Genomic DNA, 27,858 nt, shown 5'->3' with positions numbered 1-27,858 from the left:
ACTGCAGAGTAACCCTGCAGCCAGCACTGCTCACAGTGAATTCTGGGATTCAAACCCAAAGGGCTGGAGAGGCTCAGGCTGTGGTAGCTGTGTTTTACACAGATGCGTTCCCTCAGGATTCACACTCCCAGCCCTCAGACAGCAAGAATCCAGGAGCCACTGTTCTGGCTTTCTAAGACCTTGAAAGCTGCAGCAGCACATTAACAAGGGAGTGATTTCCACTCACTGGCCTGCAAAGGACTCAAATTTCCAAAACACATATGGTGCCAGATGCCTAGGATTTAGAAATAAAATCTGACATCTGGGGCTTTTTAGCCAGTCTCTTTAAAAACAGTTGTAGAAAATTCAAGCCTTGAATTTTTATGTACGTTTTTTAATTACTTAAAGTCCCTCTTTTTAATTTTTTACAGCATGCCAGTAGGAGTTTGAAAAGCAGATATAAAAACTTACATTACAGCTGAGAAAACACAGCTTTTATTCTTTGGTTTGTGGGGTTGCCCAAGTTTTTCTTTGTACACATGAGGTTTAGATATCATAACAATGTGTGCTACCATTTCAGTGCAGGGGGTAGAGAGGGGGGAAGGAAAACTTCTTCAAGACTCTCTAAACCACCAAGACTTATGGCCTTTTTCCTTCTTAAAGCTCAACATGTGTTCTTAATCTTAACACTTAAGACCTGAAAACAGTTTTCCAATTTCCGGACTGGCTCCAGGCCACTGTCAGGCCACAGTTCCCAAGGAAAATTGAAGCAGAGTGTTGTGACCATAAACTGGCTTTCATGGTTGCATTTACAGCTGTGCCACTGAGGGATTCCTCCTGCACAGTGTGCACAGCACAGAGTCAGCTGTGGCCCACCAGTTACACACCATCAAAGGATCTGCATCAGATTAAAGCCTGCTGAGGGGAGAAGACAACTGCTCCTGCTACAGGTAAAGGGCTGTAACACTGCCTGGAGGACATGACAGGAAACTCCCCCTGCACAGAGAACACCACAAGATAATTGTCAACAGTCTTGGCCTTGAACAATCCAAGTTTGGGAGTCAAAGGAAGACTTCATCTCCATCTGACTGCTTCACATTCACGCTGCCTCACATGTCAACAGTTTCCGTCTGATAGAATGCTTGGGCCAAGGAGTAAAGCACTAATTCTCACTGCCAGAAAGAAAATCAATTTTGGTTAAAAGTGGTTATTTTATTTACACATGTAACACCTCAAACTAGTCAGAATTGATGGTTTTATTGCCAAGGTCAAGTCAAGAGTCAAGGAGAATGGGTCTCTGTGTGTCATTAACGGGGCTGTAACAGGACCACCTGTTACACCCAGCTGACCAAAATCATTGGAACAAGAACCCAGATAGTAAGAATGTTTGGCCGTTACCTGGATCTGAACAAGTGACTTAAATACAGTCTTTCAAGTGTATGCTTGGCTGAACAGGACGTACAAAATACAGGAGAACTACAAACGTGTAAAATTACATATTACATACACAAAAAAAATCTCTGCACAGCTGTCTTTGCCTCTTTTGGTCAGTGGACTAACTCCACAATAATTTCATCCCAAATGCAGCACAGAAGACAGAGAGCTGAGAACAGACCTGAGGCCTCAAACACGCGAGCTTCATCCAAAACAGTAAAGCCCTCTCCAAAATCAGATGTATTTCTGTGAGTACCCAACCCATATCCAGTGCTCTGACCACACCACCCATGAAGAAGTCAGATGCAGAGAAACTGTTTGGGGATATGGCAGAGCTGATGGCTGGGTTGGGAACCCAACAGGAGCTTTCCATGTGCCCACAGAAGAAGCCATGCATGCTCCAAAACTGACAAGGCTCTAAAGGTGACGAGTTGGAGGTTGGTACCTTAGAAGCAGCCAGTTCTTGGGTGAGCTCTTGGATTTTCTGTTGCTGCTGGATTAGCAGCTCCTGGACAGCTGCTAAGGTTGTCTGTAACTGAGTCACTGCAAGGCAAAAAGCAGAAGAGTTAAACTGAGATACAGCCACATATACACACTCACCCACGCCTTGCCTGCTGTCTAGCTACAAAGATGCCTCTATTCCTCCTATATTTAATTTATCTATGCCCGCCTGCTCACTTTAATCCATATGATTTATTTGCACTATGGGTAATCTACCTGCACTGCATCTAACCTCCAGTATTTCTAGTTTATCTTTCCATTGTATAGATGTCTATAGCCCACAGTATATCCGTCTAAAACCTCTCCCTTTTAATTATATTGGTTTATGATTTGTACATCTCCCTGAACTTACACAATGTTTGTATCATTTATCTATCTGGGGCTCTTGCAGGCAAACACTGGGGCTAACTCCAGTCTGGGAAGAGGCTGCTCTCAGGGTTGACCTTAGGGTATCACGAGAAATGAAAGATGCTTTTCCTCTCAGCCTTCAATGAAAAGTGTAATTAGCATCCTCTCATTCTCAACCTACTAGCTCCTTCAACTCCAATATCTCAATAATTTACTGCTGAAAATCATAGTTTTTTCATCCCAATTGAATATACTTTGCACTTTTCTCCTTTTATTTCAAGAGAGCACCCTGTATTCCTATACCCCAACAAACACTGAAGAACTTTTGCTGGACTCCAGCTGTAGAACTTTTACTACTTTGGCACTTTATCCAAAACTTACAGGGAGTAAACAAGCTGATAAAATAAATAAAATTAAAAACTCTATTGGTGTGACAGGTAACAGCTAATCCAGACCATCATTAGGGCCTCGGGTAATGAACAGACACCCTATAGAGTCAATAACATAGAAGGTGGCTAAGGTCAGAGAGGCACAGTAATTACAGACTCTCCTGACCCTTCCTCGGATTTTCAGATGGAAGGTGGGGAGAAACCACCAAAAAAAAAAGGCCCTGAAAACATCAGAGAAGCAGAAATTAAAAATGAACTTTACAGCCCTCCGAAAGGCTGTCATTTTATTCCCCTTATTAATATTCTGAGGTTGGGAGCCTTTCCGTAAAAACATAATTAATTGAGGCCGTGCCGACAGTAAACAAGCAATTTCAAATTAAACCGAAATGACGGCGGCTTCATTTGCAAATGTGAACAGATTCTCAGAGCAGATAAATGAAGTCACCACATAAAGTGGAGATGGAGGCAAAGAAGAGGGTGGGGGTCTTGGCAGAATGGAGGATACAGGGAGAAAAGCTTTGAGGGGTGAATTGATGGAGTCATTAATCTTTACCTGTCTGTGTCACACTGCCACTCATCTCAGAAATGTTTGACTCAATCCTCTGAAGTTGTTTCCTGTCTTCTTTGCCTCCCATGATGAGAGGGACCAGGTATTTCTGCATGGAGTACAAAAACTTTTTCAGGAAACAGTGATGTGCAAAGTGCTATTTCTAATCTACCTGAAACATCCTCAAATCCCACCCCTCAAATCTCAGACTTTACCACAGAGCCAGCCATCATTTATCCACACATCTGGCTGAGAAAAGAAATTCCCTCTACAGCAAGTGCTAGAAGAAGTTGCAGAAGAAGAGTTTTGTGGTTACATTTGTCAGGATACTGAAAACTAGTTCCTAAATCTGGACACAGCCAAGAAATCTGCCTCATTCCGCCCCTGAAGAGGGTGGACTGGACATAATAGGTCCCAAGTCTCCTCTAGCTACCATGGAACCTTCTGCAGTTGCATCCTAGGAACAGAATATGCTTCAACAAGAGCATAAGCAATGGAAATTACCTTATTTCTAGTAGCTTGAAATCCACAGCTAGAAACTAGTTTTGTTTGCTTGCCACATTTTGACTCTGCATTTTCATGTTATGTGTCTACATTTCTCAAATTACCAATGGCAGTGATGGTGAGAACTGAGATGCTTCACCAGCTTGGTACCAGCATGAGAATTTGCACACAAGCAGCACAACATGTTTCTCTAAGAGTACAGCGTGGGAGCAGCAAGGGACCTATTACCTTGTAGAGCTGGTGGAATCCAAAGGCAATTCCTGCCATTATGATAGCCAAAGCCCCATAATCTCGCCATCTGGAGCCAGGGGGACCTAAAGTTCAGAATCAAGAAATAATCAGTCAGAACTGCAGGTGACAACATTTTTGTACATCTATTTTATCAGAGAAAAGAGTACCAATTAACACACAGTGTGCAGGCCTTTGACTGAGGACAGTTAAACATCTGGCCAGACCTCTGGTATTGACTCTGGCCTTGTAGTGTCACAGGGAGAAAAATCACAGCAGCAATTAAAGAGGGTCCATCAAGCTGTTTTGCTCTACTCTTTCCTTGTAGAAGGCAAGAGTAACTGCCCCAGGTAACTGCCTCTGGGGCTGGAAACAGCTAAGGTTAACTCCTTACCTCAATAGTCCTTACCTGGATTTTGTTCTCCAGTATCATAATTTTTGAAAATGGGGACAGAATCAGCGACCCAAAAGAGTGCAGGAGAAAGGAAGGAAGGAAGGAAGGTAGTGTTTCAAGAAAGAAGACAAATCTATCAGGGCAATAAATGGGTTTATGAAAACTGTGTCAGCAATTATGGACCATTTCAATGAGGAAGGATCCACTGTCTTTCAAGCTTAAATTACAAATAGGGACCAAAGCACAAATAAAGTGCAGAGAGAAAATATGCAATTAATATCTACAGAGAGAGGTAAAGAAGTAGATAAAAGCTTGAGATATTTAACACACAATTGTGCACAGAAGCTTAGAGGCTCCATGGAGGAAAGCAAAGATATGGCATGCCCTGCCCTCCAGCAGAATCAGAAGATGCCTGTAGTTTTCCAGCAGACTTATCCCGTCACCTCCCTCGCAGTTCGCTGAACGAACCTGGTACTGCCCCCGGTTTTCCTTAATAATAAAGAGGATGCAGAATGATCTGCCTGAAGTGCAGTGGCAGGATGTGGGCAGACCTGCCGAGATGGGAGACCGCTGTGGTCTCCAAATCTACATGTGACTACGATGTCTCATAAATGCATTATGTTCTCCAAAGTCTCACTTTAGGGGGCTTAACTGGCTGAAATGGGTGGCCTCTGGTCTCCTTCCTGCTTTGCTCACCTATTGCCATTTTGCTTCTACAGGCATTTCATTCCAAAAGTTACCCCTAATCCTAGCACTTAAGGTCTAGAGTATCTGGGTCTGACTCCCAAATACTGGCTCTCAGAGCTTCCTGCTACATTTTAGCTGAAATTATCCTCTGGCTAGAAATCTGAACAAATTAAGGCATCTCTGTCACAACTGGTGAATAGTGTCACCAGGAGTATTTTGGGTTGCTGCAGTTGCAGTTTTGGAGCTTAGGCACATGATCAAATTATCATAACTTTTTAACTTAATGAGTTAACACACGTCAGCTAAGCTGCAGTAACTGGCTGTGTACATGTCAGGATTTAAAATGATCTCTTGCTAATCTTGCTGTGAACCCCAGCCATCTCTTCCCACTTTCCCCTCTGTGCTGTGCCCCCACTGTCACTCTGGTATCTGAAGTCTCTTGCCTGTCCAGTTCTCTCCCCTGAACTTCTGACTAAAAATACCCTTCTATGACAACACAATTTGTTCCAGGCCGTTGTACAGGGTTAATTATCTGGGGGGTCTGTGAATCCTGCCCATGGCTGTCCTTGATGGGCTGTCCCAAACTCCCTCCCAGCTCCACTGACCTCCCAGCAGGAAGGAGACACACCTGTAGGAATCCATCTGCTTTGCCCTTTCACCTCACTCATCTCTCCCTCCATTCCTATAATGCTTGAGCTAAGAACATTTTATTGCCCCCTGGTTTTCATTATTAATGAAAAGGGACCAGAATGATCTTTCCTAAAGTTCAGAGAGTCTATAAAGACAAGAAGCTGAAATGCCATTTTACTCATTTTAGAGATGTGTGAAATCTGTCTTGTGACAAAAAAAAAGAAAAAAAGCACAGGGGGTGGAGAGAAGAAGTGAGTGAGTGTGGGATGCAGTAAAGGCTCTGCACTGACCACAGCAGCTTCACAATGTTACCAAGAATGTCACAGCTCAACCTTTCTTTTTCTCTGTAATTCTCTAATCTAAAGCATGAAGAGAGACTTAGGAGTTTCTTCATTTTAAGCTCCATGCTCACACTGACTGTTTGCATATCAATTTCTCCACTTGTAAAACAAATAAAATTCAGATAAAGCACTGACAGCCCAGTTACTTTAGGCACTGCAGAAGTAACAAACCATTCTACTAAGAGACCTTCAAAAGTCAAATGGAAGGGACACAGATGTTTTTCCCAGATATAAATCTGTGTTTTTGCTAAGTATGTTTAATTTCCCCAGCAGTCACTGTAAATTGCATTTCCAGAATAAACACTATTTTTAAGATCCCCATTCACCTAAGAATTTACTTTCCTAACAGCAACTAAAAATTAGGCCTTGTACATCCAACCTAAGATCAGCTTCACTAGTATCCAGATTTAAAACTGTAGAAACTGACGCTGGAAAAAGTGATTTTCCAAAAGAAAACAGTAAATCAATGGAAAGGTGTTGGGGGAGGGGAAAGAAGAGCTTGGATTCTAGTTTAATTGTAAGAGGAAACAGTCTGTATTCCACAGACTGCCACATAATGAAGACACAAGGATGGGAAAAGAAGGTCCAAATGTCAAGAAAAAAGTCACTGGAGCTGATTTTTAAGCAGGTGTAAAATCCACACAAACCCCCATAAATGGAGACCATAAATACCACGGGGAACAACGCAGACAATACCTGGATGATAAGCATGCAGCTTTGCACACCTTGCTCAGAAACTCCCCTGAGTTTGCTTGTAATTATATGGTCAAAAAAAAAACCAAAAACACAAACAACAAATTAATCATTTAAATATTTAAAGTCAGATTTTTGTCCTCACTGCTGGATTAGTGTATTTCATAACACCAATAGCAGACAGCCCTGTTTTTTTACTGGGGGTTCATTTTAGAGCATGTTTAAACTAGTCAGATTGAGTGATGCTTCCAGCAACTAATCGCATGTCAAATAAAAGATATTTTATGTAATAAATTACTGCTACAAGTAATTCAAATGTCATTTATCAGTTTTATTATCAGTCAGGCAAAGTCTTGTTTCTCTATATTAATCAAATTCGAGCTTTCTTTAAGCTTTTTTTTAAAGCAGTTTTGACACCTCTTGGCAAAAGTACAAACTGGAGAGAAGGAATTACTCCTCCAGAACAAGAGGAGAAGTAATAGAGATGGTATTGACCTAAAATACTAGAAATTTAATTATTGCCTCTTCCCCAAAGAAGTTTTTATACTTCCTCTTCAACCAGAAGGGGTTCAGCATACAAAACCTATGCTACTCTGATGGCTTACAAGTGCGTTTTTTTTCTTGTTAACTCTTCAAGAATTGGGAAGCATGTATACAAATTACAGATACTTCCAATAAAACATTAGAACATTAAGTTCAATTGTACAAAAGGAAGCATTTAAGTGGTACGAATTTAAGAGATAGAACAAACTGTGGTGGCAACAGCAGGAGATCAAGGAAGCAAATTCAAAAGGGGTACCCAGGATTTACTGCTGTGACTCACAGGAATGGGCATCTCACACTTGCATTACTGGCAACATCATCAGCTTGGCTGTTGCTTCATTCCTGCTGAAGAAATGCCTGAGAAGGTTCTGAACCATCCTGAACTTCTGTACTTGTAACCCACAGTTCCAATGTAATTTTTAAACATGAAGCAGCAGCACCTTGTGGGAAGAGGGTGCAGAGAGAAATCAGATTTCTTAAAACACAAGCCACTGCTTTCAGCACAAAACCCTCCTCCCTTTGCATTTTGTGCAGAGGTTTCAGAACCACTAAAAAAAAAACCTTAAAAAGAACCAAAGATATCAAACACAAAGTGGTCCAGTCTTGAAGACCTAAACTCTAGCAGATCAGAAGCTGCTTCACAAGAAATGCAACGCCTTCTTTGGGGAAGGCAAATACAGCTTGCAGTCTTTTTCAATATAAGTTCTTCAACATGAGTAGTTCCCATCACCAAGTCAATGCCCAGACTGAGCAGCCTCTCTGTCTCCCTGGTCATTTAGATATTCTTTCAAACTTCTACTCTAGCAGCATTCCAGCTCAGTGTCACAAACACTCTGTGAGATGATAAGCACAACAGATAGACAGAAAAAGTAGTATCTATCTTCCTCTGAACATGGCAACCCCTGGTGAGACTGTGAAAGATAAACTGGCTTAGTAAACTATCACAGAAAAAACTGTCCTGAAGCAGATTTGGGCCAATTCAGAAGTATTCATCACAGGACTAGCATCCAGCTGATAAAATAACCTACAGCAAACAACACACCTTGAAGGAGCACTGAACCACTGCACAGTCTTATCCATCAGGCCTAGAAAAATACACATATTTCTCTTGCAGTTCTGATACCATGGAAAGCACTTATAAGGAAGACAACAAAGATGGATCCATCATTAACACCCACCAAGACTATATCAGTCAAGAACTGGAATAGGGCACAGATGAGAACTAATCAAAACAAGTATTTTGGTGAAACTAATACCATGTATGTCCTATTTATTCCTATTTATTCTTTTTATGCATCCATTTAGAGGTGAAGCTTAAATCGAAGATCTACTACAAATGGCTAGAGTGGGAAGGAGCAATACCTAATGAATTAATTGTCAGCCCTTCCCCAGCTCTGGGGGCTGCTGAAAAGGACTGCCTCCCAGGGAAAAGCTTTGGGTTCAAATTATTTTAAAATCATCAACCAGATCACAAAGCTACAGCACAAGTTTACAATTAGAATCTCTGTGAAGGCTTTTATTTGGTGGTATTTTTAGTCACCTTTGATTTCCAAGCATTACAGAATCATACTCACAAAATTCTCTTTCAAGCTGTTACTGGGAACATTCTGATGCTGAAATTTTAGTTAAGATTCTTACCTAGCAAGAAGAAAATGGGAGCTGCTGCTTTGAGGAAACCCAAAATAGCAAAAGGAAAACAACCAAAGAGTGATAAAGCTGCCAGGGTTAACAGTGATGACGGTGTTTCCCAGGCTGAACTGCATGCTTCTTCCCTGCTCTACTCATACTAGTGGAACACTGAAATAAGGGAAGATTAACTCTTCCAGTACTGGGCTGTAGTAAGAGTTATCTGTATGATCAATGGACAGCACCAAGAAGCACCTGGCCCTGCTTCTACAGCCAGACAGCAGATTTTGCTTTCCTGGAATTTTCTGTGGACTACAGCCGACAGGAATTAGCCCAGGAGGCAGAATTCAGCCCTAGAGTTCACAAGCACAAACAATACAACAGCCAGAAATATTCCAGTTCTGAGCCCACTATTATCACAAAAGTTTTTCATCTCAAACTGTGCCAAATCAGAGCAGCTCAAATCTCAAAAAGTAAGTCTAGAATCGTCTCCAGCAATAGCAAACCTGTGCCATAAACCAATAAACACAGCTCTAAGTGGAGTGTTACATCAGTCAATATCTGCCATAGAGCTGTTTAAGAGCAGCAACAAAATCCTATTCTTTATACTTGGCAGGTAAGTGAAGTGATTTTCAAACTACCAGACACACATGTGAGCTGAACAGCTTCTTTTGATGGATTTTTAATGGTGTGTACTTTGGTTTTTATTGTTTGGAGCTCAGATACTTTTTTGTGAGGTTTGTTTTAAAATGCAAATATATATGTAAATTTTGAGTCTACACAGATTATGTTGGGATGCTACAATTTCTTTGAGAGTGTATTTTGTACACAAAAATCATACAATCATATCACAGAGTCTACACAGAATTTCTGCTGTCACCTTAGATTATTTAAGATCAGAGAGAAAAGTTTTCCAAGTTTCAGAAGGGGAGACTGAGTCCCGTGTTGACAAAGTGCTTTTCTGACGTCCTTACGGTGTGTCAGAATCTGATCTGCACTGACTTTCCACCTTCAGGTCAAGAGGTGTCACAGGCCGGCACGGATGACATTTGTTTGTAGACAGTGATCATTTGTATCTCATTTTCCTTGTGTAACACCATCTTGTCCCAGGCATCAACAGCCACCAAGTGCATTCAAATAACGTTTGGGGTCTGATTCTGACAAAAATGTATGCCATCAGTTGAACTGAGATCCAGGATGTGGCACACAAATCTGTGAAGCGCTGCAGGAATCACAGCAGAAAGCAACTGGGAGCAGGTATTTTCCAAATGCTGGCACTTACCATGCACCAGGGGCTGAGGAGGCTGAGCTGGCACCGGGTGAGTGGAAGGACCTGGGGACTGTGGCTCATCCGTGCTCGTGCCCGACTGCTGGAAAGCCAGGTCGATTTCTTCATCTGTCAGGCCTGGGGGAGCAGAGGAAATGAAATCAGTTTAGCACCTTTACCCACTTTATGCACACATAATTAAATTCTCAAGCCAGGCAGAACCCTTTCAAGCTGCAAAGAATTTTGGCACTGACTTGAGCAGCAATGCCTCCCCAATTTTGGATTCACTGGAATGTCTCCCTCTCTCTTTCTCTGTTGCAATTTAACCTTAAGCGACAGAATATTAGCCTCAACGCTGCTTCCAAATGTGGCTCATTCAATTTCCTTAATTTATCCTTGAGTTTATTGCTGCTTTTGAAGTAGCTTTCTATTGCAATTCTCCATTCTTCCCCCGAAAAAAAGATACCATCAACTGCAAATGTGGCTCATTTTAATCTGTAATGGCGTAAAAAAAAAAAGAGGGGAAAAAACTAACAATAATGCATGAAAACAGACAGGGAAACAAAAAACTAATTATTGGGTTAGACGACTAATTAGTCTAGATCGTTTCCGAAGACGGGAATAATTTGCTTTATTTTATGACAAATGCAGAAATAAAAAGAAAAAAAAATCAGGACTGACTGTGATTAGTATGAATGGGACACAGAATGTAAGGAGGAAATAAAACTATAACAAAACAGATCAAAACAAGGCCAAGCCCAACTTTCAGCTGAGCATTGCCCCGGCCCATTGGCGCGTGATTAGATTGCCCCAGGGCAGCCTGGTTTTCATTTCACACAGAGCTGGAGTAACACTGCACACATGGTACGTGTTGCTGCAGTGACTCCTGCCATCAGGAAATGCTAGGATGACCATCTGTAATTGGCCACAACATATGGAAACTATTTGGCCAACAAGGGGGAAAAGAAAAGCAGCTAAAGGATTCACAATGACCAGCATCTCTGAAAAAGGAAGCACAGCTGGATTATTTTTTCCAACAAGAGAAAACATCCTCTAGAAAAAGAATTTAGTACTCAGATGGCAATCATGAAGTGGGAGCTGGACAGCCGTGTAGCATTTACTCTCCTGCACAGAAGCACATAAAAACCCAGTGTCCCTGCTACGAGGAACATGTGAAGGGACTTGGGACCTTTCACCATCCATCCAGGGCATGCAAAAACACTCAGAAAAAGGGAAGTGAGAATATGGATTTAAGGAAAGAGATTTATAAGACAAGAGACCACTTGATTTTCACATGATTCTTGAAGGGACTGAGCACAGTGAGGAAAATGGAATGAACAGGACAGCATTGGGAAAAAAATAGGGCAATACTTTCTCTCCATCACCCCTGCTTGAGATCCATAAAGCACTGCTGGTAGATGAAATTCCTGAACTTAATACTTTAAAAAACCTAGCTTTTTAATATTACAGAGAGATGAACATCACAACTACATCCCTTCTTAAATATCAGAGGAGAAGACTGGGATTGCTGGAAAACCTTTTCTTTCATCTGGACAAGATGCTTTTAAGGCACTGTGATCTTGGCCTCAAGATCAAGGGAGTCCTGGAGCCGATTCCTTAAGCAAATATATGGAGTAAGTCTGCACGGTGGACACTCAGTAATGACAAGTGAGATCTCTGCACTCAGAAATACACCCGTCTTTATGCTGATCATTTCTCACACACAGTAACAGAAATGGACAAGATATTCTAAGGTTCTGCTCAGGCAGTTATAGCTAACTTCATTACATTTCCCTTCGGAATGATTTTTTTTTTTTTTTCAAATTCACCACCTATGTATGCACACAGTATGAATTTTCCATGCCCAAATTATTCAACTTGGATATATTAATTACATGCAAAAGTGTGAATTTTGAAGCCAGATCTAAGTGTCATCAGTTCCAATATCTCATCTTGCTTTATTTTATCACAGTCCTATCACTGCACTACATGAGAAAGTATCCATGTTCATTCATTGTTCTAATCTAGCAGGAAATTGGCAACCCAAAAATAATACCACTGCCCTTGGATGCAAAAGCAGTGTCACAAAAACTGGGGCTTTGTGTCTAGCACAGCTCCCAAACAGCTATCTCAAGAAAATCACCTCAGTTGAAAAGTGGAATTGCTCTAAATGCACTTTCCAACACTTTGGAAAACAAACATTTCCGTTGTTCTGTGGCTGCAGTAAGATCAAGTCCGTGCAGAATGCAAAAGGTTAAAAGGAACAATAAAGGAAACTGCCAATTGTAAGTGAATTATATTTGGCTTTGAAAGCTGAGCCACGGCTATATTATAAAAGGCATCTCTTTGCGTTGTTTACCATCACCCTGACTAATGCAGACCTTTTTTTTGTTTTAAATAATCTCATGCAAATTAGACACACACTTCCTTCCAGTTGATTGCTATCTGCAAGGAATAATCTAACCGCAGAGGGTACTGAGCAAGGACTGAGCTGAGAAGGAAACTGTCTTCAGAGCCCCACAGAATGCAAACCTGCTCCCTTCCCCCCACCATCCGTCTCACTCCTCTACAGCACACAGCCATTGCAAAGAATTAGTCTGAATTTTCACAAAGTTTTAAAAATTCCTTTTCAGGCTTCAGGGTGTTGATTTGGATAATCCAGCACCCATGACTGTTTTGCACTCAAAGGCTCTTGCTGACCCTCTTTTTTGATTGTCACCACTGCCACTCAATGTGCAGGCGTCACTCAGCCTCTGTAAATTGTAGTCAAACACAGAAACAGAGCAAGTCAGAGAATGAAAGGGGTTGTCACAAGCATCTCTTGGTGCCTGCACCTCGGGTACTGTATTAAAGAGCTCTTTTGTACAAGAACTTTTAAGACTTCATTGTCTGTTTATGTCCTTTTATAATATCTCTTACTATTTAAGGACCTCATGCACATCAAAATACCGTTCCTCTTATGATCACTCTGAAGAAGAGGAGTACCTAACAGTACTGTTACCCGTATTTCACAGATGAGGAAGAGGTGAGACATACAGACATGAGAAGTGCTCCAAGGTCAGAACTGAACCTCTGGCAGACAGAAAATAAAACTCAGGAGATGTTTTACCTATTTTCTGTCAAAGCACAGTAGCAATAATTGCAATGTAAAATCCTCCCATGAACTTAACCAGATGAGCCACTGCTTTTTCTTCTTCTGACGCAGGCTCTGGCATATTAGTGACAACCCTCTTCCCATCCTATGCACTGAAAAGATATTTTTCTTCATTATATTCCTTCTTACATTGCTCAGTCCAGTAATTCACACAAGATTTTCACAACCTGATGGCTTTGGGGAGACATTTCTGTTAAGGTGAAATTAAGAATTCTGTCATGATAAAGAAAGGTGGTGGGAAAAAGTCGGTTTCTTTGTGGGTTTCCAAAGCCAGCTTTATTACCACTCTAGGAGACCACCCTGAAGCAACCCCCCACCCACCCTTTGGTAGGGACAAAAGGCAGGAGAGGGGCAGCTGCTGTTTTTTCCCCACACACTTTCTATTAAGGTGAAAACAAAGTAGGACAGGACAACTTGTTTAGCTACAACAAACTACGTGACCACCTGAAGTTAGTGCCTGGTATCACATGACTAAAAGGAAGATCTGCTGGTCGGCACCCTGAAATGACATTACACTTCTGTTCCTGGAAGCCACTGAGTCAACTCTGCTCAGAAAGAACAGGGCCGCATTTTAAAAGAATCATCATAAAATCCTTCTGGGATCTGATCCAGACTAATGATTCCACCTGTTCAGTCAGTTCCATGCAGTGCTGGGTGACTGTTATCAAATCTGTCACCTACGTCCTACTCTGTGCTTAGCTGAATGTTCAAAAAGGTCAAAAAGGCAAAGTCTCCTGATCCATTTTCTTTCACACATGATCATTCATGAGGTTGAGCCCAACCCAATATTTGAATAAAACCTAAGGTTTCAGAAACATCACTCTGATTTCTTCCCCTTGATTTACACTGAAACACTGCATTTGAATGTAAACATCCTGCTACTGCACTTCCAGCTCAAACTTTAGTAAAGGAGCCCACACATCAACGAACATGGACTGGTCTCAGCTGTCAGGCTGAGAAATGCAGAAATAAAAGTAATTCGAAAAGTTGCTGAAAGTGCTTTGAATTCTTACAGCTCTATTCATCTATGAGACTGTTAATTATGCAAGTGCAATCTTTCAGAAGCATGATACACTTTAACCCATCAGGGTGACTAAGCAGCAATCAGAACTGATAAGGGTGCTCTAACCTCAGCTGCACAGCACTAAAATAAGGAAGGAAAATCAGACTAACAGAACAATGCTAGGAATTACACGGTGAGTCAGCCAGGACTGAAAAGGTTAAAATAAAAAGTATTTTGGCATAACAAGTATAAATAAATAAATAAATAAATAAATACAGCAGCAGTTTCTCTTCCAAGCTAAGCTTTTTGGAGTCTATAATAAAATGAAGTGTAATGGAGGAGAGGAGGGCAATGTCAGAGGGTGAGGGTTTGGGAGAGAGGTTGTTAAGTATCTCCCTCTCCTCAGCTGTGTTTACTCCATTTACAGGATCCCGGGTGATTGATAGACAGACAAAAGAAAAGCAAGCAGATAGTAACCCCCCTCTGGGACCATCAGCAAAGGGGATAACTCCTGACATCATACAGAGCCCCAAACTCTCCTTAGCCACTTGTAATTAAAAAGACAGAGCAAGATATGCAAACCAGAGGAAAAGTAAAAGAGGATTTTTTTTTTATTATTTATTATTAACATTTTGTTGGAACAGTAGAGTGCAATAAGGACTCTCAGAGCCGTTAAAAGTCGTCGGGTGACCTGCAGACCCCTATTTCCCAGAGCCTTGTATAAAATTGAATTTTTTAAACATAAATTACACGTAATGACGACACTGTAAAAACTAACAGTAATGGAAAGCTGTGCTGTATTTCATTAGCCTGTATTATTCCGTGCCACCTGATCCAGCCGGGCCTTGTTTATGAGTTAGTGTGTTAGCAGATGCCGATGGAAGCATTTGCTTCGACCTTGCTCTTCTCATTGGGGCATGAAATTACGACGGCAGCACCTTGATATTACAGCCATAAATACAGTAAACTGCAAATTTAAGCCAACGGCTCCTATTGTCTCTGAACATAAAGCTGATCGGTATTTATTTAAAAGGAGAACGAAAAAAAATATTATATATCACCTTGTTTATGGGTCCAGTGTCCCCCCTTCCCCTAATCTGCCTTATTCACTTGGTTAAATACTAAACAAACAAACTAAATCCTCTCTATTTTCTACTGATTAAATATTCTTATGAAATGAGTATTGTCTTCAGAAAACTGGATCAAAGTATTTTCACTCTGAATAAAGAAGGGCAAGTGACTTGCTTAGCATGTCTTGGAATGGAAAAAACAGAACAAGTACTACAACTTTTTTTCTCAGTTTTATATATATGAGAAGTTCAAAATGGAAAATGAAGAAAGTGCTTCTGGTCACTCATTCACATTTGTATGTAACGTATACATAAGAATAAGAAACATGGTTTCTTCCAGTTTTCTGTTTAAAAATATCTCTGATGTTAATACTATTTCAGAACAAGGAGGGGGTAAAAAAAAAAAGAAATTGCAGTGAGGTTAATTGGAGGGGAAAAAAACATGGGATATCTTCTCTGAGGCAGCAAACAGCAGGTAAAATGCCTCACTCTCCTATGGGCATTTTGGGTAAATACCCAGTAAAATTTATCAGAGGGGAGAAAATCAAACACAAAGGCAAAAGGACATTGTAATATCACAAAGCATACCACAGCATAAATCACAGCATTATAAGTCAGTCCAAAATGCATTTCACTGGTAGTTTAAAGGCAGGGAAAATACAGTTTCACTTGCAGCAAGAGAGGTCAGGTCTTCCTCTTCTAATGTAAAGTAAGCTCCTTGCCTATATGAAGTATGTTATCTCTGTTCCATAGAAAGAAAGAAAGAAATACCTTTAGTAAGAGCTCCCAATACTAAGCTGTACATTTGAGGAATCAAGGCACTAGGAGGAGAATTCAAGGAACAACAGGCAGGACGAACATTGGACTCATGCTTGGGATTCTGCAGTGCCAAAGTCCCAGGAGATGGAGTGCTCTCACAGCCTCAACAGGATTTGGACACACTTTCTTGAATTAATCTACAACAAATCTTCAGGCAGCAGACAGCATAATTCAACAGGTATAATTTTTGCTCCACAAACAGTTCAAAATAGAGAAAAAAAAGAGATAGCAACATGACTCTAAATCAAGAAAGACAGGTCCAGAAGTCCTCACTAACCTGAACTAAAGAACCAGAAATTTTGGTACAAAGCCCATTTACATTCCTACACAAACAAGCATATGCAAAATCATAGAATAAATTCAAACCTCGGTACCTTTTTCTGAAGACCTGCCCATTACAGAATCACTCTCAGAACACCATGGTCAGCAAAAAAGACAGAAGAAACAAGCCTTTCTGTAACATAAATAAAAACCTCTCCTATAAATGGAAGGCGATTTTATTATTCTCTCATCATCTGTGATGGTGCTATTTTTATTTTCAGGTCTTTTGTCTTCAGCTTCTCCTTCCTATTATCACACAAGCTTAAGCACAATACCTGATGTAAAACCTCCTCTGAGTGGACACTGGCAGATTATGTCCACTTGCCTGCTGCATAGCTAGAGCTGGAGACTCAACATGTGTGACTAACCTGGAAGCCAGGGCTGCCACCCAGAAACACAGGACAAACATTCAGCCAGTTCATGATGTGAGAACACTACACAAGAACTGAAACCTCTGCATATTTGAAATTATTTCAAATTAGTATTTACTTAGGGTTTGAAGGCTTTGAAGACTATGCCAGGATACCAGTTCCAAGGTAGCTTATCAAGAATAGTACATAACCAGGGCTCTGACATCTGTTTAATAGAAGTCATTAGAGATCAAAAAATCCAGCTAATGGAAGAGACACTACTCCAGTAACCATAGTGCTGTCATGACTCGTTACCACCACTGACAACTCCCTAGAAATAAGACCAGGCATTCAGAGAAAACAAGTATAGGGTACACTGACCAGGTACGTTTCCAAGCACATCCAACCTGTGACCTGTAAATTACTGCTGCTACTCCTGTGGAGAAACAAGTCTCACAGCGATGGCTCCTGATCCTCATTGTTTGTATCATAATACTCCTCAGAGATCCCAAAAGGCATTCACTGGGCAGGTGTGGTACCAGGAACTGTGCACACCATAGAAGGCAGTCAGACCCAAAGCGTCCAACAAGCAGGGTGAAGGAAAGACAGGCTGCAAAGAAAAACCCTGCACTCAAAAACGAAGTAACTTGCCCAGAGTAACATCAGGCCTATGCAATTTCCTATTAAACTGGTAACTACAACACGAAACATTCTGTAAGGGTGAAAGAATATTAATTTCTTCTGCATGTTCATTTCCAAAAGCAGCCCAGTTTGATACATGGCCCTTAGGAAACCCATGCGCTACCATAGCTTATAAAGCTTACCACGTATTTTAATAGCAGCGGTGACAGAAAACAGTTGTGCTTCAGATCCATTTATTTTGTGTGAACAAAATATATTTTGTTAAGCAGCTTGTTGAGCAATAATAACAAAATTATTAGCCTTTGGCTACTCTTTGATCTGTGATATTATCTTTAGGAGCTTCTAAACAGAAAGCCAGAGGTGGTCTTAAATTCAAGTAAGGTAAAACACCAGCAATACAGGAGGTTTGGTTTTGATCTACCTTCAGAACACCAATCCTAAATTGTATTTCCAACAACTTGAATCAGCATGTCACAAGAATTCCAATGCTGATCCAGAAGGAGCTGGCCAGGGGGGATTTGCAGTCAACCAGACATTTGTAACTCCAACTTCTTTGTTTCAGCAGCGAAGAATCCCCAGGCCTTTCTGTGGTATGGGGGTGAACACACACTGTATCAGGTCTGATCTCCAAGCCCGGCCCTATCTGGGATTACTGGACTGGGCTGGCTTGCAATTCCAGAACCTGCCACCCTTTCTGCCAAAATCGGCATTCAAAAGAAAGGAATCATGTAAAAGAACAACAATTTCAAGACATTTTATGAAATTTTTAACCAGATTTTTCAGAATATCTGAAGGATGCCTTTGATTTATATATAAGAATGGGGAAATCTGTCCTGATGCACCATTTCTGTTTCCTTGCATTACTCTGGAATTACTGATTGCCCCAAACACACTCACAAGAGCACCTGGCTATTTTCTACCTGAGACAAAACCAGTCACAGAGCAGCCTCTGCAGATGAAAATGAACTGCGGTGTGAAGAGCAACTTCCCTCAATGTTATTTATTTCCTCTTTTACTTTAAACCTTAGAAAGGAACAAAACAAACACATTTGTACAGACTCATCACAGGAAAATTCCTATTAAGTGTCTATAAACGAAGCTGGAGTGTTGGAAGAACACACAATGAAGCACTGCACACACAGTGTGACAGGGCACGCTGGACACTCCCTCTGACAGGAACCTGCTGTGGGGAGCATGGAGAACTCGTAGCCATTGCTGCACATTTTAAGAACATGTAAAAATATATGGAACTGTGCACGGAAATGTAAAAGAACCAACAGTGGGTGTGGAGCCATGAACACGTCTTTTTCTGACAGGTATTTTCTGACAACCTTACAGAGCATCTTGGCTCCCCTAACTCAATTTCTGTAAAGTGGAATTAGTGTTAGACACCTGTGAGTCAGGTAACATCACACTAAGAAGAAAAGTTGAATTAAGAAAATTACATCTAAATGCTACATATTCAATTATAATGGTACAAATGTTTCAGGTAAATTTGGTTTGCACTTCCCCCAGAAAAACAGAGATGCTACTACACTATTATAAAAAGACAACGTCAGCAAGAATCCATTACAGATTATAAATCACTCTCGTTCCTCATTATTCTGTTTTTGAGAAAATTTTTACATGCCATTAAAATATTTGCTGAATGTTACTAGAAAGGTAGCCACCTGTAAAATTAAAGGCTGATGCTGCCAGTAACAGTGTTGAAATACCTTCTGTTTAAAAGACAAACCTACTTTGTAATTTTTAACACAAGTATATAAATATTTCTCCACCCACCCTACACAATTTTGTTGCTTACATCACATCCATTTAGACAACAACCATCTATGTCATCACACAGGATGTTAATCTTGGGTGGGGAAGAAAGAAACAATAGTAAATTAACTTTTAAGAAACCAAGATTAGACATTTAAGCAGGGTCCTTCATGATGAAAGAACAACAAAGACAAAAAACATTAGGGGACAAGTCAACAACATAGAAGAAGTTTCAAAAGATCATTTTTCATCTTTTGGTTTGTTTATTGCTTTTTTTTCTCCCCTTGTGGCTTCCACAGGGCCTCTTCAGGGCTCCAGAGAAAATTAAAGAGCCTGGATTAAACGCCCAAAGGACGACTAATGCTAACAATACTAAAAATAACGAGGTTAAGTGGTATAAAAACTATGGTGACCACACACGGAGAACTGGAGTGGTAAGGTAGAAAAGGAGTTTCATCATTGCTCCCTTGGGACATGCACAGAACACAGTAACTGCTTCTAGTTCTCTGGGGTTCCGATTACCATGCCAAACACACCTCCAGAGTTTCCTTATTAGTATAATAAAAAGCCTCTACACATTTGTGTTCTATTCCCAGCCTTGCTATTGACCTTGTGTAGGCCATTTAACCTCCATCTGCCTCAGTTTCTAGTCTGTGAAAGAGAAATAATATTACACTGTGTCTTTTCTAAAACACTTCAGACTGGCACAATCATCATGTGCAAAGACTGACAGGCTTGAGAATCTATACATGCCTCAAATGCACTTGAGTGCATATAGCAAATAATTTATTCAAATAACATATTTATACCCTTTTTTTGGTAGATCATCTATGGAAGTAGTTTCAGATTTCTAAATCTCATCAAGGACTCATGGATTGTTTTGACTGAGTGCTAAAAAACGGGGCTTTGCTCTGGTCTCCTTTTAGCCCAGTGCTCCCCTCAAAATCCAGTCACTGGGGTTGAATATTCAATAAGGAAATACAGAAATATCTGTATTTTTAACACTTTCCGTTGTCTTCTAATGCATCACAAAAACTCCAACCCAGGAATTAAAATGGGAGTGGCTATACAGAATTCACACAGAAACTGGAGTGAACATTAAGAAACACTTAGGGCCATGTTCCTGCAATATAACACAAGTCAGATCAGCAGGGGAGGCAGCTGAAGCAGTTCAAAGTTTAGCTCTTGGAGTTCCTGGGCTAGGAAATATTCCCTAAACAAAGGAATCACTGTACAAATAAAAAGGGAGTTAATAAAAATGGGAAGATACCCCCTTCTGAGCACTAGGTAAGACTGTGTCTCCTCTCTGGGATGCCAAAAAGGGGACCAGCATCACTGTACAGGTCTGCCCAGAGGGCTGTTCAGGGTCCAGGGCAATGATGAAGGGCCGGGGCTGCCCTCAGCAGATCCCTCTCTGCACGTGGCTCTGCACCCCCAGTCTCAAAGCACAGGAACCATGCCAGGCACAGGTACAACACTGGCTGATGTGCTGCTTAAGGGGCAGATCCCTGAGCAGCAGCTTGGCCCTTGGTGCCCAGGGATGCCCTGGGCATCAGCCCCCAGACTCCTGAGTGCCAAGTGCAACGACGGCGTACAACAACTCAGCCCTTACAGCAGCCACTGGGAAAAAAGCTCACAAAACTGACTCTGATTCTTTTCTTCCTCTGTTTCCTCCCTGGTTTTCTTTTACTGCTACTGCTGTCTGTCTCAGGTGGCCTGGAGTGGAAAAAGCTCTGCTTTGATGATGAAATATGTGGGACCAGGTGAGGCCCTGACTGCAGAGAAGCCAGCAAATGGGCAAGAGCAGCTTGTGTTCCTCCTGCCAGTGCATATGCTGCCGAATGCCATTCTCAGCTATCCCAGCTTTACCAGACACACACACCAGCACTCGCTTTACCCGACACTACACTCACACCTCGCAAACAAATTATTTAACTACTCTATCCCCCAAGGAAGACAGAGATCATTTCAAATGCAGCTCCCTGCTCGTCTCTCACATACACGCAACGGCCTGATAGGTTAAATGCTGCCATTTAATTACAGTAATGGAACCTGCTATTTTTTGGTTCCCTTGAATCCTCTCTCGCTCTCTTTTTTAAACACATACAGAGTCATCTTTTAAACATGTATTTTATATCCTGAGTTTAACAGCTGCATTCTCCTGGTTACTTGAAAAGTAGGAGTAATGGCATTCTGATATAGTTTCCAGTACCTCTGAGCAACAGTCTTTTAAACACTACATAAAAAACACACGCTGGGGGATGCTGTAAGAAGGGATCCAGGTTAACACTGCAGAGGCCAATCTGCCCCTTCATTTACTTAGATGGTTTGTGTTGATTTTATTGAATAAAAACAGCTTAACCTCTTCCACCAACCCTCAAAGCAGCTCGGGTTGGAATAGTGGTGAACATGAATATGCTTTAAGTAATTTTACTGAATATTCTATACAGTACATCACACTGACAATATGGCACAGTATGGTTGTATTTATAGATCTATGGCTGGCAGTCAGAATTATCTCAGATCTAACTGTTAGTACATCTGCCTCAGTGTCCCCACCTAAAATTCCTCAGTTTCCCACTAAAATGTGGAGTTTGCAAACTCTTTTGAGAATATAAGGGTCTAATGAAGAGGAAAAAATGTAATCTGAAATGCTTTAAATTAATCGTTTCATAAAGGGTGTCACAAGCCTAGTCAGCCAATATTTGTAGAGTACTTTGAAGATGCAAAGTGGCATAGAAATATGGGAAATAGGTGTGTTAAATTCTTGAGCATGCTATGTAACACCTTTTTTTCAAGTGAATTCAGGAAGGAGGCTGTAGGTGGCCAAAGCCCAGAGAGTTTTATGGTTAGTTATTGTTGTATTGCACTAAAAACCACGGAATACTGCAAGTTATTATTAAAGAAGGGCATGTAACACAGTACTACGAGTAACACAACAGCTGTTAGTGGATTTTACATTTCATATTGCATAGCAATTAGAAAAAATCCAGAAGCAAACTGTAGGTACTTCCAAGTCAAAACAAATTCTTACCTATGCTAAGGCCACAACACTCCTAGAAAAATACCCATATTATACCCGTCCTCAGCTTGATTTGTCCTCTAAATGTGAAATGCTTATTTATTTGTTCCGTGGCAGTTGGCTCACAATCAGCCAGCCAGCCATGCAGAGATATTGCCCATCTTCATTCTCTGGTATGGATATCCACTGGTGTCTCTAAAGGATGGAATCTTAAAAGGTGAGGTAAGGCAGAGACAAAGACAAATTTAATTTTATCACCGTAAAAAGGGACATTTCCACATGGGCAGCAAGGACATGAATATCATGTGTATGCAGGGGTGGGGGGATTATAAACGCATTTTTGGCGAAATTCAATAAAGCTGATTCCACTGCATAAGGTCAGCAATTTACTTTTAAAAAATGATATGATTGCAACTTTTAATATAACCCATGTATTTGCTGCAAGATGCTCTAGAAGATTGTGTAATGTAACCACCTGACCTCTCTGCAGGAGCAGAGATCACCCCATTTACCCTTTATTGTCTTGCTAAAAGCAATGCACATTTGCACAGTATGACAAAGTCAACAGTTTTTACTTCAGAGCGCCTCAGGTTTCATGAGAATGAATTCTGTGCTCTGCTCCAGGAGAAGTGGAGTTACCTGGACTAGGCTCCAGGAGAAAGAATAGCAAGGAATGAACCAAAAACTAAATAAACCTCTTAGTTAAGAAAAGAATGATTGCACTCCAGACTAAAATTAAGAGTTTGCAGCAGAAAAGCAAACTGTAGGATTTCATGATCAAGGGGACCCAAGACATAATTTTAAACAGAACAGAAAAGTTGTCTAAGGGATCCTAGAGAATTATCTCATAGAGGAACTTATTTTACCTTTCCTAGCAGGAAAGTATCATTAGGTCTGAAATGGATTTCAGCAGAACACCACAGATTATCCTACCTACACTCTTTGTTTTAGCCTCAAGAGGGAAGGCTGTCTCCTTAGACTTAGAATACTGGGTTCGATCTCACAGCAGGTCAGAAGCTGAATTCATTCACTTGTTCTGGGAAGATGTGGGGAAACCCTGAGCTGGATGACCATGAAAAACAAATTCCTTCTGTCACAGAAATATTTTTAGACAAACATACACAGATTTCTTCAACCATCTCAAGGTGAATCTTTTTTCAAAGGTCAAAGCTGCAGGGCTGGATTAGGATTGCACGCAATCTGCCTGAGCGTTGACATTCTGACATTCTAAAGTTTGCAGCTTTCCCCTCCCATACACAGCTGATGGAAGTAAACTCCTAATCTCTCTGAAAGTGTGGCTTTTACTGCAGTACCTTCAAAAATCACCCACGGCAGCACCAAGAACTCTGAAACAAGCATATCAGAGCAGTTTATGAACACAGCTAATATAAATCTTACTGAGTCAATAAGGCAAAAGTGGTAATTAACCCCATTTTACAGATGGGCAAGCTGCAAACAAGAAATTTACCCAAAGCCAAGGAAGCAGTCATGTCTCAGATCTCCCATGCCTGCTTTTAGATTGTAACTACAGAAGTGACTTTCTCTTGGACTTGGCATTACTTTCACTCAAAAGCATTATAAATAAATATTTAAATTTACAAGTCAGACTTAGGGGCTGGGTCTTTTTTGCCCATCACTAAGGCTAATGATTTCAGGCCTTGGAATATAATTGACTATTTTAGCATTATCTTCTAGGTAGACTTCAATTCACTCTGCTGTAATCATATTGGTTTTTCAGTACTACCAGGAATGGAAATGTTACTTTCTCAGTAAACAAGGCAGATATGACTCAAAATACACTCAATGAGCAATAGGAGTTAATTTTGCAAAGCCATTTTTAACGGCTCTTTTACATTAAATAGTCACTGTCAGATAGCCAAGTGGAGAGACATCATTAAACCCATGACATTCCAATTATTTCTTAAAATTAAGCTTACAAACAGCATTTTGCAGCATGCACAACTTCCTAAGCATCAAACCAGTCTGCTCCAATTTATCAATAATTTTCAAGCCAAGAAAGGATTGGCTTCCTTTGTACACTGCATCACATGGGCAGTTATGTCTAACCTGATGTCAGGTGGTTTTCTGCCCTCTCATAAATGACTGGTGACTGGGACAACAGTCAGAGATGAGCAAAAAACTGATTTCTCCATGTTTATAGGGACTAAACAGACTAGTTTTTCCAAACTTCCTTTCAAATCTTGAGGAATGATAGTGAAGAAACCTCCAACAATATTCTTCCCAAAACCCTCCAAAGAAGCACCATATCTGATTCCCAGGATGTCCTAAGGTTGAGCAGTTTTGCTGTACATTTTTGTACATTCCTTGTCACCAAAGAAGCCAAGAAAATCCATACAGTTCATGACAAGTTCAGACATCACAAATAGTGGTTAAATTGATGGGGGAAAAGAGTCAGCATGATGAATAGGCTGGTACTGAAGAGCAGGTGACAGATCTGCATGCAAAAGAGTGGCAGGACAGGAAGACATCTCCTTCTCAGCAGATGGATAGTGATTCTCAATCATTTTCAAGAACTAAAAAGAAGGCAACTAATACAAACCACAGAAAGGTGGAACTAATTTCTGGATCACAAGCACATCTATTCCTCTGCATTATGATACTCCAGGAGTGGAAATGTGTACGTTGAACATTATCAGCACAGGGCAAATACAGCAGAGTGCCACAAATGGATGTGATTACCCCTAATGCTGATTTAGATAGGAACTGGTGTGAGTTTGTTAGCAAAGACAGCTTTCATTCTCTCACTCTTCATTCTTAAGTTCCCTAATAAGCTCTTTGGGAGACAATCACATTTCCCCATTTATGCAGGGTTGTGTAGAGCCAAAGCTTGGATGGGAGGCACTTAAAGACAAACTGGTTGCATGACAGGTGTAGGACATATTTTTCTTTAACCCAGCAAAATATTGCAAGGCACACTAGCCGTCTTGCACAGTCATAAACGGAGGCACAACCATCTTTAGTAATTAAATATCCCATGGTGCTTTTCAAGAATCTTAGTAAATTTTTTACTCAGTAATTACATTCTCTATCCCTAAAGCTCCCTCTGCAAGATCACTTAGATAAAGTATTCTTCATTTCCTCTCCTAAAAATCACAAAGTTATGTTGAACAGCTGCTGTCATCTACCTCAGAGGTGGATGCTTTTTAGTGGGAAGCACAGTGAGATCTAGATCAAACTGTGATTCTGATAATGATAGATGATAAACCTATCAACACCATCTAACATGCTACATGCAACTAGCTGCAAAGTTTCCATAGTTAATGGGTACAATGTGCTCCAAAATCCTGAAATGAAAAGCATCATGAAAGTGCTTATTTCCATGCAACCTCTACAGTCACTTCTGTAAGTCTACACAAGATGTTAGTTACTTTACGCTACTTGAACACCTGCTGCAAACTTCTTAAATAATCAGAAAGCACCTCCCTGCTTCTGCCTATGCTAGTGAACTTTCTCTTGCTGTGTTACTAGAAACTTAAAACATTAAGCATGCTCTTGCAATAAATGTTTGCTATTGCTTGTAGCTTTGCAAGTGCAAGTGATGAGGTCTGTGCAGGCATAGGTGTGAGCAGCCAGAGAACAAGTTACCTGAGCTTCAAGGACAAACCAGGACAAGCCTCACTCACACAATCAGTTGTGCAATTGTCTGGTTGAGATAGTGCACTGTTTTTACAGTAGCTAGTACGGGGCTATGTTTTGGATTTGTGCTGAAAACACTGAACAGATTATACTTGTGTCCCTTGATCAGCTGGGGTCAGCTGACCCATCCTCTCATGCACTTCCAGCCTCCTCATGTTTGGGTGAGAAGTGGAAAAGGCCTTGGCTCTGTGTTTAAGCACTGTTCAGATATAGCTAAAACACCTCTGTACTACCAACACTGTCCTCAGCACAAATCCGCCACAGCATCACCCACACTAGCCAACACCAGCATGACAGTGAATGAAAGCCCTTTCTCCTTTTCTTCACCATCTCTCAAATCCACATCCTGACAGGAAGTTTCAAGGGAAGGACAAGTCCCCTAGCATTCCTTGAACAGTCAGCACTTATGGTCTAATCCCACATTTGTGTATCAAACATGGTACTTTCTAGAAAAGAATAAGGTTTGGAGAGCCAGAGCATTTTGCCCTAAATAGATATTTTGACACCATAGGTTACTAACTCTATTTTTCCAGCTGAGTTGGCACTGGACTCCACTGGCTTGCATCGTATTTTCTTCTCAAGAAAAGCCTTTGCAAAAACTGTTTGAGCTTCACTGAGACATGTTAAAGAATTAATTACAAAGTAAAGCTGAAGGAGAAAATTAATTTTGGAAACACAAGAGGTTACTTTTCTTTTCCTCCCTTTTCTGGAAGTGGGGGAGGAAAGGCAGTTATTTTCATCTTCATGCTGGGGGCAGGAGCTGGGAGCTGTCCAGTCGATAACCTGGCCATCAGAACAAGGTTTGTAATTAAAAGGTCAGTGACCTGGAAAGCTGGGGCCTCACTCTCAGAGCTTCTCAGTAATGACGGCACTATTAAATTAAGACTGTTATGAAATCAATGCTAAAAAAGCTTTCATGGTAACGAGATTCCATTCAAGGACATGCAAACTGCCTCATGAAATGGACTTAAATTATGAAAAAAAAAAAAAAAAGAGTAATAAAAGAGGGTTAAATTGAAATCTGCTGAAGAATTTGCTTTTTTTTAAGCCCTGCAGCAGTGGGCTGTGCCCCCATCCTTCAGGTCCTGAATGTGATTCACTTGGGTTCCTTTGACAAAGGTGGAAAGGCAGGTTCAACTTCCAAGAATGCAGACTACAGAAAGAGGAAGAAGCTTAAGTCAGTTTTCAACTTAAATTCTGGGGCTGACAGCATTTGTTTCCAGAGGATCAAGTGCCTTTGAGCTCTGACTGGGAAGGGCATGTAGAATTAAATAATTTTTTCATCTCTTCAGAAATCACCATAGTCTGGCATCTTGACACTGGAAAAATTTTCTGGAACATTGATGCACTGCAGAAAATCTTCTGAGTGGACATTTTCCCACCATAACTCAACAATTGTACATTAACTTGCTTTAATGCATCCCTGTTCTTCCATCACTATTATTTCTGAGCTCTTCATATGCTTTCATCAGTTCCCACAATCTCACTCTGGAAAGGCATTACTGTAGTCATTTTACAGATGAAGAGAACAAGCAACTAAGAAAACAGTTCTTCATCCAAGATGACACAACAAGGCTGTAACCTCGCGGTTTTCCCCTTCTCTGCCCCAAAAACCTGGCACCCTGAAAACAGAGCTTGCCATGTATAGTGCATTTCCACCCCCTTTCTCTGTCTTGCCAGAACTTAAGAGATTCAGAGCACACAAAATTAACAAGCCACACGAGTTACCGGATGGGTAACTGAGCAGTGCAGGACATCTGAGGCACAACAGTTAAATGACAGACACATTTCCACAAGGGTTTAAGCCCCACATGCTGTCTAATTACTCCCAAGGCGCCGCTGATTCTGTGGCATGTCATCAGCAGAATCAGCGAGTTGGACAAAAAACAAACAGCATCTTTTTTTTCTTTCTTTTCTTTCAGATACTCTGAGGGGAAACAGCTGTTTT

General features: G+C 40.9%; 1 protein-coding gene across 1 annotated transcript in view; it reads right to left on the bottom strand.

Moving 5' to 3' along the window:
• The window catches only part of PEX14 (peroxisomal biogenesis factor 14), a 67,514-nt gene that overhangs the window by 4,643 nt on the left and 35,013 nt on the right, over nucleotides 1-27,858 (bottom strand). Inside the window, 4 exon segments of the mRNA XM_030232559.2 lie at nucleotides 1,859-1,956; nucleotides 3,205-3,307; nucleotides 3,931-4,016; nucleotides 10,127-10,249. Coding sequence (XP_030088419.2) covers nucleotides 1,859-1,956; nucleotides 3,205-3,307; nucleotides 3,931-4,016; nucleotides 10,127-10,249 — 410 coding nt within the window.

The sequence above is a fragment of the Serinus canaria genome, chromosome 21 (assembly GCF_022539315.1).
Source record: "Serinus canaria isolate serCan28SL12 chromosome 21, serCan2020, whole genome shotgun sequence".
Taxonomy (NCBI): domain Eukaryota; kingdom Metazoa; phylum Chordata; class Aves; order Passeriformes; family Fringillidae; genus Serinus; species Serinus canaria.
The sequence above is the reverse complement of the archived record's forward strand: the minus strand, read 5'-3'. Positions and strand labels throughout refer to the sequence as shown.